At 42.7% G+C, this 17,338-nt stretch overlaps 1 protein-coding gene across 1 annotated transcript in view; it reads right to left on the reverse strand.

Moving 5' to 3' along the window:
* GNS (glucosamine (N-acetyl)-6-sulfatase) overlaps nucleotides 1-17,338 on the reverse strand; it is a 187,851-nt gene that overhangs the window by 104,205 nt on the left and 66,308 nt on the right. The window contains exon 7 of the mRNA XM_069229138.1: nucleotides 12,467-12,549. Within this exon, the coding sequence (XP_069085239.1) occupies nucleotides 12,467-12,549 (83 nt within the window). The remainder of the gene's footprint in view (nucleotides 1-12,466; nucleotides 12,550-17,338) is intronic.

Consider the following 17,338-nt stretch of genomic DNA (forward strand, 5'->3'; position numbering starts at 1 on the left):
TGTGCGCATCAGCACTTTCATTTCCAAACGCATTAAACTGTAACTGTGGGCATCAGTGCCGCTTTAATATTCAATGCGCTTTAACTGTGGCTGTGTGCGTCAGCGATCGATTTCTAAATAGCGCCCCTATTGTCAAGATAAGTTGTTGCTAATGTGCGTTAAATCACAGCTGTGCGCATCAATGATTGATCTTCAACCCGCGTCACGTTACTAAGTTATGCTGTTATGCGTCCCCATGCATATGCGTGCTTCCTTTCATGTGCGCGTGGCTGCCGTTTGAAAAACGCGTCTTCTTTATTGCTTCCGTAAGTTATTTCAAAACAATTTGCCACTCACTGTTCAGTTGTGTATGTTCGTCACGCTCATTTACACGCTTGTTTTCTTGTTTCCTGTTTCATTCCTCGAACCGTTGTGCTGATCCGTTGCATCAGTAAAAGCTAGATCCAGTGGTCGGATAAAATCTCAAGGTTGCCTTTTTTCTCCCCCTCGTCGCCACAGTTAAGACCTTATCAGAGATTCTAATGTTACGACAGTAAACATAGTTCCTTTTTACTGGCTTTATTTGCAATAAGTCGCAACTTCCTGGCCCAGCTGCTCCTTTCTCCTTCTGGAAACCCCACTTTCCAGAAGTCAAACTGAGTTGCTGGGAGGCAGCAGGGATCCAGAGTAGAATCACAATCAACATATAAGCATACAACAGGCAGGACCAAAGCATATGTGCCAGGTCTGCATTCAGAACCCAGCAGCATGGACAGCATGCGCCTGCCTGGGGGCAAATAACGATTTATTAGGGCTTGGCAGAGGTATGCTCAGTGTGGCACGAAAAGTTAGAGGTTTGTAATATGTGAATTATGGGACACATGTCCACTGTTTGTCATGCAATACGCACCCAAACTCTTCCTCCCAGTTGTGTCACAGTGTATCCAAGGGAGAAATTGTTAAGTCGCGAATGGCTTTGTATTGTCACAGGATGAGGTGAAGACCGGGGCATATTATGAGTATAGTTTGTAGTACTGCAAGTAATGGGCTCTGCCCCCATGATACTTCATAGGGTGCGGCATGTATTTGTGGGCTGACGGTAAAGGAAGAATTGCCCTGGCGTTAGATCATTATCTGTCACTAGGGAGGAGCTGGCCATTCAGAAAGAGGTCTCCTGTTTTGTGGATATAGTGCTCTGTCCAAGGGGCTAGATCGTGACGTGTGAAGAACCCGGGGAATTGGGGAAGGCCAAACGGGACAGTGAGGGAGCATTAACCAGTGATCCCAGTGACATACAATGTATTCTCGCCATACATGTCCAAGCTACTGCCACTTGAAGAGGTCGTGAGGAAGGGGCTGTAGTTCTTGAGAGCAAGAGAAAGCAGAAAGTCGGGAGGGGGAGAATGCCACCTTGACTGCAAGTCTCCCTGTATACATCCCAGCCGTCCGATGTGAAAGCCATTGTAACTGTGCTGCAAGAAAATACTAGTTGAAAGACGGGGTGCGAGCTGTCCTCGGTTTATCGGAAGCTGCAATTTTGGAAGGGCTATGTGACGTTGCCTGTTTCCCCAAATAAGACTGCCCAGTAAAGAGTCAAGCTCCTTAAAGAAGGAGCGAGGTGGAATTATGGGAAGATTTCTAAAATAGTAGAGGAGGCTGGTAGTATAATCATTTTTGCTAGTGCCAATCGGGGCAAGAGGTAATGACCGCCAAAATTGCATTTATTCTTCGATGCCCCACAGTGCCACCCAAAGGTTCCCGTCTAATGTATACGAGCAAGTATGGTAGAGTTGAATCCCCAAGTAACAAGTAGCCGCTCCCTGCCAGTGAAGGGGGGTTTTGCCTAGGTGTATGGATCATGATGGATGGTCGGGATGAAGCTGTGCATGGCCAAATTACCCCAGTTCACTCGGAGTCCAGCCTTCCTTGCAAACGTATCTAGTGTATTCTGTAGTTGGGAAAGGTCTGATGTGATGTCTTGTAAGTAGACGAAGAGGCAATTGGCATACAGGGACCCTGCGAGAGTCCGTTTCCATAAGAGGTATTCCCTATCCACGGCCCTCATCCATTAAGCGTGTGGCTAGGGGTTCCATCGAAAAGGGGAAAAATAATGGCTTGAGGGGGCATTCCAGGCGCACACGAGGTGTTGAGTTGGTGTAAAGAAGCTGAGTGTATGCGAGGAGTCATGATCCAACTCCCATTCGAGTTAGGACCTGGAAAAGTTAATGCCATGTCCGTGTGTGAAAAGCCTTTGCTAGGTCTAAAATTAAACAGGCTACTTGTGGGTATTGTCCCTCAACACGATCCTGTATGTGAAATAACAGGTGTTTGTTTCTGGAGGTGCTGCGTCAGGGGACGAACCCGTTTTGGCTAATGTGGATTTGGTCCGTGGGAACATGGGCATAACGATCTGCCAATATTTTACCCAATATTTTGTAATCAGTTCCTAATATTGCAATGGGTCGATAAGATGATGGCTTTGTCGGATTTCTACCCAGTTTAGGGACGGACACCAGGAGTGATTCCTGGAGCGATCAGGGGAGTTTGCTTACGTTCAAAGTCACCTCGTATATGCCTGCCAGTCTTGGAGCTAGAAGTGCAGAAAAAGTGCTGTAGTACTTGAGTGGTAGGTCGTCAAGCCCTGAGAACTTGTTGTGGGCCAGGTCCCTGATTGAATGTGTGATGTCTCCTGTGGTTAGTTCAGTATCGAGGGCAAATCTAGGAGGGGTGGGGATAAGGAATCAATTATTGACTGCAAGGAATGCATGGGAGTGGTTCCTCGGAAGACTCAGATGGGGTGTGGTACAGCGAGTAGTAATAAGTGAGAAATAGTTGCAGCATTTCTTCTTGCGTATTAATGTGGGCACCAGTGGGTGTAATCAATTTCGTGATGGGGGTTGTTGCATGTTCCTACCACCTTGGCCAGGATAGGAGCCGGCTGGGCGTGTCCCCTTCCCTGTGAACTTTAGCTGCATGGGCTGTGAAAATAAAGCAGAGGAGGCGCTCTAAGAGCAGTGTGCACAATGTTTTCATGGTTATGAGTTGCAGAATCTTCGCGGGGCATGGTCTGGCATTTCTCACCATCTGCTTTTTCTTTGAAAGAGTTTTGCGAACGCCTACTACTTGTTGTATGCAGAGGCACACAACCCCACTTTAAAAGTATCCCATTCCACCATTCTCATGGAGGCAGTGTCCTGGTTCTCTGCAAAGTAATGTTGGATATGAGTGCCCTGCTCTTCCCGAAAGACTGGGTAGTCTAAACAGTTGCATTGGAGTCCCCAACTAGGGGTCGGGGCCTTGTGGCTACCCATTGTAGGTCCACGAGATGGGCGTCATGGTCCGAGAGCACACCGCCTAAGGAATTTGAGTGACATACCAAAGGAGTCAGGAGCACCGAACATAAGAAGCAGTCAAGGCGCACATGGAGTTTGTGAGGTATTGAGTAGAGTTTTCTAGTGGGGTTGTGAGACCGCCAATTGTCACCCAGGGACTATTGTTGTACCCAGCTTTGCAGGCATGCTGTTAGTGTGTAAGGAGGAAAAGGAGCATGGGAATGGTGGATGCAACCTGTCAAGGTGGAGATCTAGGATGCAATTGTAGTCTCCCTGATCAGAGCTGGGAGAAAAAGTGCTCCAAAGGAGCAAAGGACAGCCATCTAGGTGCCACTCCAGGATTACGTAGCAGCCTTCTGTGTGTATGGTGATGTCAAGTACCTGAAATGTGATGCCTGGTCTGATACAGATGAAAGCACCAAAAGCATATGCGGAGTAGGTAGTTGCAAACAAAAAGCCTCTGCAGCGTTTACGTAAGAGATTTATCTAGTCTATTGTTGTGTGTATCTCTTGTAGGAAGACTATTTGCGCATGTTGATGTTTTATTTAAGGGCATACTGAGTAAAATTTCGGGCGGTGTGTATGCCCTGCACATGCAGTGTAAGAAAGTGAATCATGTCACGTGGGGGGTGCATAGTAAATAGGGAGGGAATGGGGTCCAGGGGAGGGGGACTTCCGCCATGCCTGCAAGTAAGATGTCCCTGCTGTCTCTGAATGTAGATGTTATGCGTGAATGGCCCTCCGTGCAAGGAGTGGGAGGTGGGAATAGTGTAGGGTGAGGGACCATCTAAAACTGGGTAGGAGGAACAGAGGAAGCCTACTGCAATGGCAGTATCCCCAAACGGTATTGGTGGTAGAAACTTTAGAGTAGTGCCGGGGTGACCAAGAGCTGGAGTGCAATGCCAAGTTCCATATACCCTAGTGTATGAAGAGTAGCGGCCACGGGGACCTGCAAAGACTATTGGGGGAGGAGGTCTCACAAACTTGGTCTGAGCGCAATGAGGTAGGAGGCCGAGTGCCTACTTTTAATCCCTGGTATGTCCACGCCCAGAGTTTATTGATGCCCACAGTATTGACAACTGTGTGAGGAATGGAAAGATAGGAGGGATTTTACATCTACACTATCCAAACAACAAATGCTCACAGATGATGGAGCTGAACCTACAAAAATAAGGGTTATGTTACTTACCCTGTAAGCATCTGTTCATTGCATGTAGTGCTGGAAACTCACATGCTTTTCATACACCTGCCATCTAATGTTGGGCTCAGGCTGCTGCAACTTATTTTATTCAATGACGTTTTTCGAATCACAAGGTCTCAGTGTCTCCTCTTCAGGTCATGAACGTGCAAGGGCACTGACTCCACTGATACATGGTTTGTTGCTCAGCAGGTGACAGCAGGTATGGAGTAGTGAGTAGCACAGAGCACTGGCCATGTGTGTAAAATAGACAATTTTGAAGACTGAAGGTATCTGTAGCAAACACTGGGTTCTGGGGAGGAGGGTGGGTGCATGTTACTCTACAGCACTACATACAACAAACAGATGCTTACATAGTAAGTAAGAAAACCCATTCGTAGCATTTGTGGCTGTAAAAACACATGCTCTGCATCGACTGTGAAGCAGGACTCCCTTAGGCGGTGGCTAACCAGTGGACCGTGCAGAGGTTTGAAAAGGAGTTCTCAAGACAGTCTACCCAGTCTAGCTTGCTGCCTTGCGAGGGTATCTACACAGTAATGCTTTGTGAAGTTGTGTGGAGTGGACCAGGTGGCAGCTTTTACAGATGTCAGCTATAGCTATGTGCCCACGAAAAGCCATAGAGGCACCCTGCTGGCCTGGAGAGAGCAGGTAGGGCCCTTTTTGCAAAAATCCACCTGGCAATACCTGGCTTCGATATGGGGTGGCCTTTATGAGCATGAGCAAAGGCAATAGCCTGACACCAATTGTGCAAATCGCTCTCTCAAATAAAAAAAGACTGGGAGCTCAATTGTTTGGCTAAGGTGGAATGGGAAAACACATTAGGAAGGAACTTAAGAGTTGGTCATAAGAACCATACTGTCATTATGGACCTGGAAGAAAGACATAGTGTGAGGGCCTGTGGCTCACTAACATTCCTAAGTGAGGTTATGGCTACCTGAAAGGCAACTTTCCAAGAGAGGAACTGGAAGGGGCAGAAATGCAGAGATTTGGAGGGGAGCCCCATGAGTTTGGTGAGGACAATACTGAGATTCCAGGGTCAGGTGGCACCCTAGGTTGGATGACACGTTTAAGGCCCTCTATAAAGGCCTTAGCAACAAGGATTTTGAAGAGCGAGTGTCCCTGTTCTGCATTTATGCAGCAATAGCAGCTAGGTGCAGTTGAATAAAGGTGCAGGCTAAACTTGACTTTTGTAGACGTACAAGATAGCAAATTATGTCATGTACTGTAGGTATGAGAGGATTGATGCGTCTCAAGGTACAGTAGTGAACAAATCGTTTCCAAATAGTAGCATAGCAGGTGCATGTGGTTGGTCTACTGGCTTTTTTGGCGTATATCCATGTACTCTTGAGGTAAGTTAAAGTAACCAAATTCTAGGACCTCAAGAGCCAGATCACTAGGTTGAGGTGCCTGGGGTCCAGGTGTCAGATCTTTCTACAATTTTGAGTTGCAAGATCCGGCTTGTTGGGGAGCTTCTTGTGCTGGGTGATAGACGTATCTAAGAGGGCTGGGAACCATGGTTGTTTGGCCCACTTGGGAGCCACCAAGGTGAGGGATATTTGCCCCAGTTTCCTAACCATGTATGGTAGAAGTGGGAGAGAATGAAAAGAATACGCAAAGATCCATGACCAGTTCATCCACAGAGCATTGTCCATGGACTGAACGTGTGGAAACCTGAAGGTGAAGGTTGGGCTTTTTTCATTTTCACACATGGCGAAAAGGTCTATGTCTAGGGTGCCCCACCGATGACAGCAAGGAAAGAGGACTTGGGGGTGAAGTTCCTTCTTGTGGACTTACTGCTGTGTCCTGTTGAGCAGGTCTGCAAAGTTGTTGTCCACCCTTGGGAGATAGTCCACAAGGAGGTGTACGTGATGATGGATTGGCCAATGCCAAATTAGTTGCTCTAGTACTAACAAATGAGGAAAGTGTGTGCAGTCTTGCTTTTGGCTTCAGGCAGTAGCCATGCTTGATGATGGATAGAACCTACCAGTCTGTGATGATAGAGGCGGAAGAGGGTGACAGAGGCATTCACTATCATGGCAGCTGTATCAGCTGAATCCAAGGCATACCTGATAGAAAAAGGGAAAGCCATTTCCAACCCTACCATTTCCTCAACAATTTTGCAGTATTGGTCAGGGAGATGCTGTAGTAGAGCCTCAATCTCTTCTCACTGTGCCCTGTCATAGCGGGGCAGGGGGCCAACGTAACTGGCAATGCGCCAGTGTGTGGTGACACTGACCGCTACCTTTTTTTGCCAGCTGCTTCAATACGTTTACTCTCTTTGTTACGAGGATGGGTGTTGCCTGTGCCCGTTCCTTTCTGGGTGGTGGAAATGACCAGGGAGCCCAGTGGGATCGAACCCCTAATGTAGAGTGGATCAGAGGGTACCAGCTTGAACATCCTTCCAATCCTGTGAGTTACAAGCCTGGATATCACAGGCTCCTTAAATATATCAGGGGCACATTTAACCATCCGCTTGGGCATGGGCTAATACTGGAGGGAGTTCTTGATTGTGGAGAGTGTTTCTACTAGAAAGTCACTATCCTCTAGGGTGACTCACACAAAACATCAAAGTTGTGTGAGCACACCTACAACACCATATCTAACTAAGCAAGTAAAAAAAAATCTTTAATAGATTTTTAAAATGATTCTACAGCAAAGCACAATCAGTATACTCAACAATTGTAAAAAACGGAGCATGCTTGCATTGGTATAAATTGTATTTTTGTAACACTGAGAAAAAAAAACATTTTAGTATAAGGCAAATACAATCTACATAAAAACATAAAATGCAGCAGTGTCTGCTTGGAGATTTTATTGCAAGGGCAGGGCAAACAGAATCAGTGCAATATTGTCCCAAAGGGAAGGATAAACTCTCACTCTGTCAAGTCTGAATCTAGCCAATGGGCCTCTCTCCCAGGCTCCAATTTCCAATGGAGACATGGTTCAAAAGCTGCGGTAGTCTGGATAACAGCCTACATTCTCATGGTAGGCTTTTTTATTTAAGTTTATTGTCTCCTCTCTATACTCACCTCTTATCCATAAGAGATTCCTTTACCCAAGTTGTATCTATTTTACGTATGGACAAGGGTTTCAAAAATAAAGAAGGCCTATTAAACAGACAATATATGATAACCAGGGTATTTTAAGTCCATTAACACATTTCAGACAATCGACAATAACATCATGGTTTAACAGGACGCAAGGATTTTTCTACACGGAAATCCATAGAGGTACAGCAGCAAGCTGAATGAGAAGGTCAACATATGACATTAGGCCAATTCCTCATGCTAAAATAGCGTGTAGAGCTAAAAGTAAGGAAAGGTGGCGCTGGAGAAGCAATTTTCCTCTATCTGCAAACCCTTATGGTTTCGGAATAGCCCCTGATCCAGGTGCCAAAGGAAACAGTAGGGAGAATCCATGAATTATAAGAGTCAAATGTGAGTCCGAGATAAGGAAGTTGCTGTAATTTCTCCAGAACTGCACCTTTTACATAAATAGTACAATATCTTTAACTAACAGGACCAAACGACATTACACTGCTGAGATGTCAAGACGCTCCATAAAAGACACAAAAGTTCTTAGTGCATTTGGGGTAAAAGCTAATAATACTGTCCACTCTTACTAAGAACAGAGTTTAAATTATTAATGTACAAAGTAAATATGATTGGCGCCAGGATGCATCTCTGCCTTACCCCACGTTCAAGATAAAATGAATGCTTACAATCACCACTGCTTCCAAACCTAACAATAGCTGATAACACGGCATGCAGAATGGCTACAAAATCAAATAGAGTAGTTTCCAAACCAATGTTAGTGGTGCTGCCATAATTGAAATGTATCAACAGCTAGATAGATCCATGAAGGCCAGGTACAACCGGCAGCGTTTAACAATGGTATATTTGCTGATAATAATAAGATGCAGACAAAAGCATTGTTCCATTGTAACTAGACCCTCACGGAAAACACACTTCACAGAGGATTTTGTTGTCACTTGCCCATTCAAGAATTATTTTATGCACGACCCTACCAATAACCGTGACCACTAAATTCAATAATGATATAGGCCTGCACCAATGAGGATCTAGCCGGTAGTCCTTTTTAGAAACAGGCACCATATTAGATTTCACCTATGAACTAGATATCGTAGATTGCCAACCACAGTTTAGCCCATTGGTGAGTAATGGTCCCCAAAAATCAATGTTTGCCTTATAAAGACCCATCGAATGCCATCTGGCCCGGCAGGCTTTACCAGACATGCTGGATGGTATAGTAATCTCTTCCACAGTGAAAGTGATGGATTCAAGCCATGACCCAATGCTGAGCTATGACAAATCCATGTTGGAAAAGGATTTAGCTAGCACAAGCACAATAGATATTTTTTTAATAAACAATTCTTATTAATTTTATGGTGGTAAACAAACATACAGACATCACAGTCAAGTATAATAGTGGGATAAAGGTGATACATGAGTAAAGTTTTCCCCAAAAAGCACTTTACATGCATTCAAATCTATTGTTCCCAATCCATAATAAATCCACCATGTGCCCCAAATCCCTGTATGTTTGTGGGGCATCTTTTAACAGTATAGATAGGCTTTCCCTGTTGTGTGAACCAGTCTAGGCCATTACGCCAGATAGTCAACAAGGGGAGGCACAGACTTTTTCCACCCGTGGGCAAGGCCTCTTTTGCCACCAATGTGGCTCGGGGAAGGGTACTGAGCAAAGTAGGGTGTGTCACAAAGGAATTAAATGCAGATCCCATACATAATTCTATTTGCTCAATCTGCTTAACAAGGGACTGCAAGACATTTTCAATAAGAACAGCAAATTCTGTGCACAAACTATCAGGACCAGTCTGCTGTAATAAATTTTAAGGAGCTAAAATCATCAAATTAATAATGTTTGTCAGATTTTCCTGTGATCTGTATGGCTTTTCGTTTACGCTTAGCTGCTGGTTCACTTTGAATAGGGGGACTGTTGGCAGCAAGACTGCAATTGGTATCCAGAGAAATATCCAACACACAGGAAATTTGGCTACTATCTCACAAGGTAAGGAATACCAACATGGGGACCTTCATCAATAGAGAGACAGCGTTCTGCAAGTTCAATCTCTTTAGACAAAACAACCATTGTCTGCTTTAAAAACAGTCAATATCAGTGCCCTTAGATGAAGTGGGGGCACGTTTAGCTGCATTACCTGTTGCTTTCTGCTTTCCCATCTTGATAAAAGACCAAAAGGGGGGGTGGGCTCAACCCAGCCACTTCCGGCAGGAGACGAGTCCACTCTTGGTCATGGTGCATCCTGCGCTGCAGGGCTACAGGAAGCAATATAAATGCTCAAGCCCCTCCTCCTTCAGCTCCACCTGAGGGGCGAGGATTGAATTTTGGGCACTGTGGTCTTGCCCTGGCCCCAAACAGCAATAAACAACAGCAGCAGACTTTTTTCACATCCCATGCTGCGGGATTGCAGGAAGGGCTACAAGCACAAAACCCCCTCCTCCTCCAGCTCCACCTGAAGGGCAAGGGTTGAATCATGGGCATTGTAATCTGACCCTGGCCCCAAACAGCAGTAAACAAATCACAGCAGTCCTTTTTCGCATCTGCTACATTTCAATTCAGGAAAATGTGCCCTGGAAAAATAAATGTTCTCCAACAAAATGGGAAAAAGCATTGGAGACACATTGGTCCATACAAAACACTGGAATTGGGTTTATGTCACTATTGGGAACTGAGATGTCATACCAATTGTAATTCCCAAAACTTTATACGACCACATGCCCATGTCTTCTGAGCTATATAGGGATGACATGCCGTAAAATGAAGACAAGTTTGTGAGCACTGGAGTAGCATTTCATGTAAGAAAAACATCACGTGCATGACAAATCACTCCATGAGTCACACAGAAAATTACATGAAGTCGGTAGTCAATGAACAATTGGTGATTCAAGGACCCCTCATAAAAATGGCAAAACTGCTTTTTGAAAAAGAACAAAGGTGGATTTACAGGCTCTCCACCCCTTTTGAGGCCATATTAAAGACCTACATGGGTAAGGCACTAAAACACCTACAGGACTATATGACTGTGACCATATGTATGTTTTGTCCTTTTTGTGTATCTTATGTGCCACAATTTTTTCAGAAACGAGTGCAGTTTTCTGTGGATCACTTCCGCATGAATGATGCATCTACTATATCATCATGCTATCAAGAGTATTTCTCTTTTTCTTAAATCGCACCACGGATACAGATGAAACCCTGATTTACTCCACCCGGATGATGTTTGTATGCATGTGCAGGACATATGTGTTCCTCCATAATAGTGACATAAACAACTGAATTGGGAATGTACACTAGGCAGGGATCTTTGGCCTTGACTAAGGCCACATGACCAGGTTGAGCAACTAAAATCGTCCTAAAACTGTTTTTAGAGGGCAGAGCCTTCACTGGTGCAAAACACTGAGAAGGCAGCTTCTGGCAATAAAAAAAACCAACTTAGTTATTTTCTTGGTCTGGCTGAATATTACGTTAAATTAGTTGATCATTTTTCAGACTGGGCTCATGTCTTCTGAATAATGATGTAGGAAGGAATGAAGGAGGTGAATGCAAAGGGCATTTGACACAATCAAGGAATCCATATTTAAAGCAGTGATTCTTTAGTCCCTTGATCTGCAAGCTAAAATGTCATACTGCTGTCTTGTACAGTACCTGCCCGCCATCTTAAGAACAACTGACAACTTTTGCCCGTCCTTTGTGGACAACTTTTAGGGGTTGATCCAACTATGGCTCCAAAACTCTCAATACCTTCTAAACTGTGCATCCCATCTTTGTGGCCATTTTAAAGAAGATATTGGTAATAAGGGAGTCATTTAAAATGTTTAATGAGAAACACAATCAAAACATGCAACCCCATGCTGGCACATAATTACGTTTCATCATTGTTGATTCCTCTGTTCTCATTCTGTAACACAACATAACAAACTTATGATGCTGGAGTGGTTATTATCGCTATGAGTCACCTCTCTTTTTAACCTTACCAGAGGAATCCACCATTAAAGGCATTATTGGAGATTCCTATTAGGTAATATTAATCTTTGCCAGTTTCGTCATACTCATATTATCTAGTGCTCCCATTCAGGTTGAACCCATTCGGATGCATTGTCATTCTGGATGTAGTACTCTACGATGTAGCATATCACAAAATGCGAGTGAGAATCCATATAAATTATGAGGTTTCTAGTAGGGCTTGTGTATTCTGGATTAATCTATCTGGTTCCTTTTGATTTCTTATGGTGGCTACAAGTGTGCAGTAAGTACATGTATAACAGGAAGGTGATATAGCCATATCTTTCCTATGTGTGAAATATTAAAAAAGTATGCCATGAAGAAGGGGTAAAGTTACCTGGTTCTTTTTAGAGTTTTCTCTTAGGAAAGCAAACAGTTAAACTTCTATTACAAACAGAAATACACGGGGCACACAAACCTCTCTTTTACCCCTCTGCCCATATCAATTTTAGAAAGTATTCTCTTTGACCATACGCTATTCCAGGATTTCTCAAACCTTCTCTCGCTGTGACAGATTGTCCTAAAAAAAACAAAGTTTGAAAGTGGCTTGGGCTAATACTTGATTGATCTGGCCCAGTGAGAATACCAACTCGCAGCCTTCTGCCAAATCCATGGGGCTCACTCTCCAAGAGTATTAGAAACCATGTAGAAGTACTGTACTTTGAAATAAATTTTGAACCCAGGATGGTCTTTCACTTCATAATAGTACAAGTTGATTATTTTGCTGGAGCTCTGCTTGTCTAACAGTTATAACTGTTCTGAAAGTCTTCAAGGATAGCACAACGAGCAAGAACAACTTTTGATGCTCGGTAAAAGTTAAAAAGAACATCTGGGGAGAGTCTAATGGGAAATACAAAACAAATCATAATTGAAATAAAGTTTAAAACACATTTACCTTTTTCTGTAAGCATCGTCAAGAAAATTAATTGAAGAATTTGCCATGGGGGTCTTGGCTTGCCGAATTAGCCAGTGTTTGTCCTAATGAAATAAAACAACAATTAAGAAAAACAAGAAAGGACACATTTTATTTTTTTGTTTATTCCTAGTACTACAAAAAGATTGTTTACACATAATGCATCTCATCCTGTACAGTAAATGTTGAGATGTCATTCCATTTCTACTTAAACAGTGCCTAAATGGAAAGTTATCATGTTGCTTGCCTTCTATCAGTGACTTATTACCAATGTTCATGAAATGTGACAACCAGAGCCTGTGTGTCAGTTCCTTTAACCAATGTAATTTTGTATCAGTTGGTTTTCTAGATTCATTGGGTCACAGGTACATTACATGAAATTCAGAGGTAAACCTTGGAGACAAAACCCAAAGGAAATACTTCCAGGACAAAAAATAGTCTTAATGCTCAGAAACATTCCATCCATACTTTTTGCAAGAATATCCATTCCAAATCCTTGGTCGTTTTTCACACAAACACAGCTAAAGTAACTTAAACTAAATTTTACCGGAAAGGAATCTCATGTGGAAGGATCTCGGCTTTTTTTTTATGATTAAAAGAGTTCACCATACTGGAAAAAAGTCTTTATTGTGGCTACTATTTGCATTGTGAAAATAAAGTCTCAATCCAATCCCTTTCCTTATTTAGATCACAATCCATCTGAAAATCACGAATTCTATATTCTTCAACAAAACCATTTAGATACAAGATCAGCAAAATTCATGCTAGGAAATAAAGCTCACTGGGGCAAAATTCTATGAATCGCATTACAAATGTTATATTGGGAGTCACCTCATGTACCAATGCAAGCATTTGGCTAAAATGATGTATTAGTCAGCTATAACAGACAGACAGTTTCTTAATTAAATTTAAATTCAGGGTTGCCAGCGGATTATGAATGTGTTTGGGGCTATATGTCATAATCTTTGTGTACCGCAGCTTTCAGCAGAGAGATCGCCTGATTCCTGTTTCTGCAGTGAGATTAGCTTTGGACACCAGCTATATTAACAAGACGGTTTGAAATTGGCACAATGATTTTTTTTTCCGATTAAACGAACTCTGAGATCCCTACAGGAATTATTATTATTAGCATTAGTTAAGCAATTACAACAACTATGTAACCTTCAGGCACCTGTCACTTGTTACTTGTCAGGAGAAGATATTGATATTCAAGAAGAGAAAATTCTTAAGGTGTTTGCTTAAACCCTGAACATTTGGTTACCTTTCAAATGAATCTACCACTGAATTCCTAGGTATCCCATTCTGTGGTTATCCACAGTGAGTGGGCATTTACATTCTTCTTCTGCCTACTACAGCATATAGCGTGAGGTAATGGGTCAGCCTACTTCAGCCATTGGATAACTTCACTGTGAGCGGCAACAATTTGCCCTTTCACAAGGAGCACATTCACAAAGTAGTTCCCCTCTGTGCCAGGGGCTACTGTAGCATTATATGGTTTTTGACACCCCAAAAATATTTCTGCTTTTAACCAATTATTAAATGTTGTTTTAATTAGTTTTTTTTTAAAGATACATGAGGTCAGACAGCTTCCCCAACTAAGTTTTGCAAAAAATGTAACAAAACAAAGCAGGTGTTTATAAAACCAATAAGCTGGCAGCCAAAACCAGATTCTTGTCTTTGTCAATGTTTGTTTTACTTATTTATTTATTTAGGATGGATAGCTTTTTTGATCAACTAACTTATTTAGAGGTATATGATGGTGTTTGGTAATTGAGCTTTCGTGCCAAAAAGTAGAATCTAAATTTTGCTAGACTAAAAGCAGGTTCTTTACTCCCAACTCAACTTTGACCCAAACGAAAAGTAACCAGATGTAAATGTTTTCATAACACTTTTAGGCTATGAAGTTAGTGGCCCAGTCACTACGCTTTAATTCATAAATGACAGGGACGTTAGCAAAAATATCAATATCCTAATCCCGTCACGGTCAGGCAAGCGTTTTATCCAGTAAATTACCTTAAACAGTGCTTACATCAAAAGGAACCTTAACAATTTCTAGAAGGATGAGGAGGAAAAGATGTACCACTTGCTGCATGGCCTTTGCCATATACAGACACTACTTTCAACTGAAAGAATGGGCAAGTATAGAAAATAAATATCTGGTTAAAAGAAAAAAAACAGCACCGCCCCTATGGGGTGAAATGATCATTACCAGGTTCACAGTCTTATAAGTTAGTGAGTGATCCCAACAACCATGTATCAGCTCGAACGGCGCTGGGCAAGAAAGGTCAACACTAAGTAGAAATTCAAGTCCGAATAATAGAAGGCATAGGAGGAAACAAAAACAGGCCTTTTAAGAATGGTGTCAGTCACTAGAGACTAGCAGATTGGGAAATGTTGTTCAGAATTACACAAAAAGCATATTTCACAGACAGATACCCATTCCTGGAAGCGTTTGAAAATCCCTGCTGAACTAGGAAAAGCTTATAGAGCAGAATGTCTGTGGTCTAGCACCAAGAAACGAACTTAGTTAGGCCTGCGGGGTGAGGAGACAGAGTAAATGTGCCGGCTTTGCTCTGCTACCCTATTCATCTGCAAAGTGCAAAACCCGTCTCTTCCTCCTTCCCTCTGGAGCATGGGTACTGGGCACACAAATATTTTAGAACATGCAGATTTTAAACTTATTCGTGAAGAAATGCAAATTACTATGCTGGGCCTGGAATGAAGAGCTGAAGAGAGCACAGTTTGTGAAGGCAGGGAGGATATGGCACATAGGTGAACTCTGCCCTGAGAGAACCTGGGCAGTGTCTCATACATGAAAAGAATGGGAGTACTGAGGGACCCATAGGAGAAGCAGTACACCATTAGTAGTGTCTGGTTTACAGGTTCTAAATCAGTAGTTAGATGCACATTTGCACAAAGGCAATGTGCGAGCAATGCTTAGGATACACAAAAGTTTTATCATGGACAGCACAAAATTAATATGCAAACCTCTGGATGGGAAATTACATTACTATACAAACTTCAGCATGCTAGGACAATTTGCACAGGACAGCAAACGCCTAGACACACTAGCGGTCCAGTACTCACTCCATGCTATAATGGACAGTGCCTTTATCAAGCCAATTTAGCCTTAAACTAAATTCACAAGAGGTAAAGAACTAAACAACTTCGCCAATGGTGGTGCTGGTGATTAACGAATTGGTTAATATAGATATGTTTGTTGTTTCCCACTTTATGAATGTAAATTAGAATGAGGGTTTAGACTTTATGCCTATTTTCTAGTATGGGATTGAGTTGGAAGTACAGTTTCTTGCACATTTGTTCCTGGTGCAGCATATCTGAATAAATTGGAAGAATTGTCTGGATTCCAACAGATGATTATATAGTTAAAATATTTTTATAGTTTTGTTTTTTAAGCATGTAATTTGTTAGCATTTAGTATATCTGTAGGAATCGAATGAGTGTTTTTGATTACAGCCTTATAGCCTGCCCTAGTGGGCTATACGGGCTAATAAAGGCCTGTCCCAGCATTAAAGGCCGGAACCAAAGGCAAGGGCCTTTAACAAGGGAGTAGGTCTTTAATGGCCAGAATAGCCCAGCTACGAAGGACTATAAGTCTATCAAAACATTCCATCACTAGAGGGCAGAATGTTCTCATAAATAAAACAAAGGTCTCAGGAGCGAGCCCAAGGGGATTGGAGTCCCCTTAGGCACTGTGAGGCCTTTGTTCACAGCTGTTTCTGTGTGAAAAACATTGGAATGCTGGAGCTCTGGGCTTTTACCAGACGTTTTGTTTTATTCACAAGTTACCGATGACAGTGTGCCCTTCTCCAATTGTGTGAATGAACATTGCCTGCAGAAGGTTGCAGTTGTATTTTGAGCAGCTGAATACAGGGTGAAGGAGAGCCGGAGAACTTGATCTGCGTAATGGACTAATATGAGGTGTGCCGGGTGATCTTTCTCACGACAGCTGCTTTATCTGTATGCTTAAAATAAGAAAAGTAAGCATGTCTGTTGGTCAAATCACAGACATTGTACGAGGGACTGCACTGAACAGGCATGGCCTTTAAAAATCACTTCCTTCAATCTTATGCAGGTGCATAGGTTGGTCATTGAGATTGGATGGGTGGTGAGCTTCAGATTTCCCAAAAATCATGCTTGACAATCGTATTAAAATACATGATGTGAGAAGCACGGGGAGTGGGGCTTAAAGGGCAGTAGAGAGAGATAGGCGGATTGTTAGGTGCACTTAAAACACATTTTTCGAACAAATCACCCTTTTTTTAAGTCCCTCAAAAAAGGGACGAGACAGTGTGTGTGCACGTGTGTGTGAGCATGTAAAAATCCTAGATGAAATCCGACAGACACTTCACCATACCCAAATGAAAACACCTGCACCAAACTATTTACTACCGAATCAACATTTTAGAGAGGTGTAGCACCCCAAACACCCCCCTCTTGAAGCTACGCCCCTGATCTTATGAACCTGTGAAAACAGTGAGTCACAATTCCAAGCAAAGGGCCAAGGCCGTGGTTTAATTGTATTTAATCTGATGAAAGACATAAAGCGATTATCCACTTGAGGTGTAAATCAAAGAAAATTTTAAGCAGATGAATTTCAAATAGATGAGTAAAGTCGTGGCTATCAGGAAAGACAAAAACATTATTGGTAATAAACAGGATGCTCCCCCTCCCAAATGTTCAGGGGACCTCTGAGACTAAGCATGTACATCAATTAGATAATTTGGGAGTGCATGTCACATAAAGAAAATCTGGACATCGAGATAACTAAAGCCTGCAATTTGTTAGTACACCAACAGTCTGCACTTTCAGTGCTGCAGAAGCTGGACAAAG

This window comes from Pleurodeles waltl, chromosome 4_1 (genome assembly GCF_031143425.1).
Source record: "Pleurodeles waltl isolate 20211129_DDA chromosome 4_1, aPleWal1.hap1.20221129, whole genome shotgun sequence".
Classification (NCBI taxonomy): Eukaryota; Metazoa; Chordata; class Amphibia; order Caudata; family Salamandridae; genus Pleurodeles; species Pleurodeles waltl.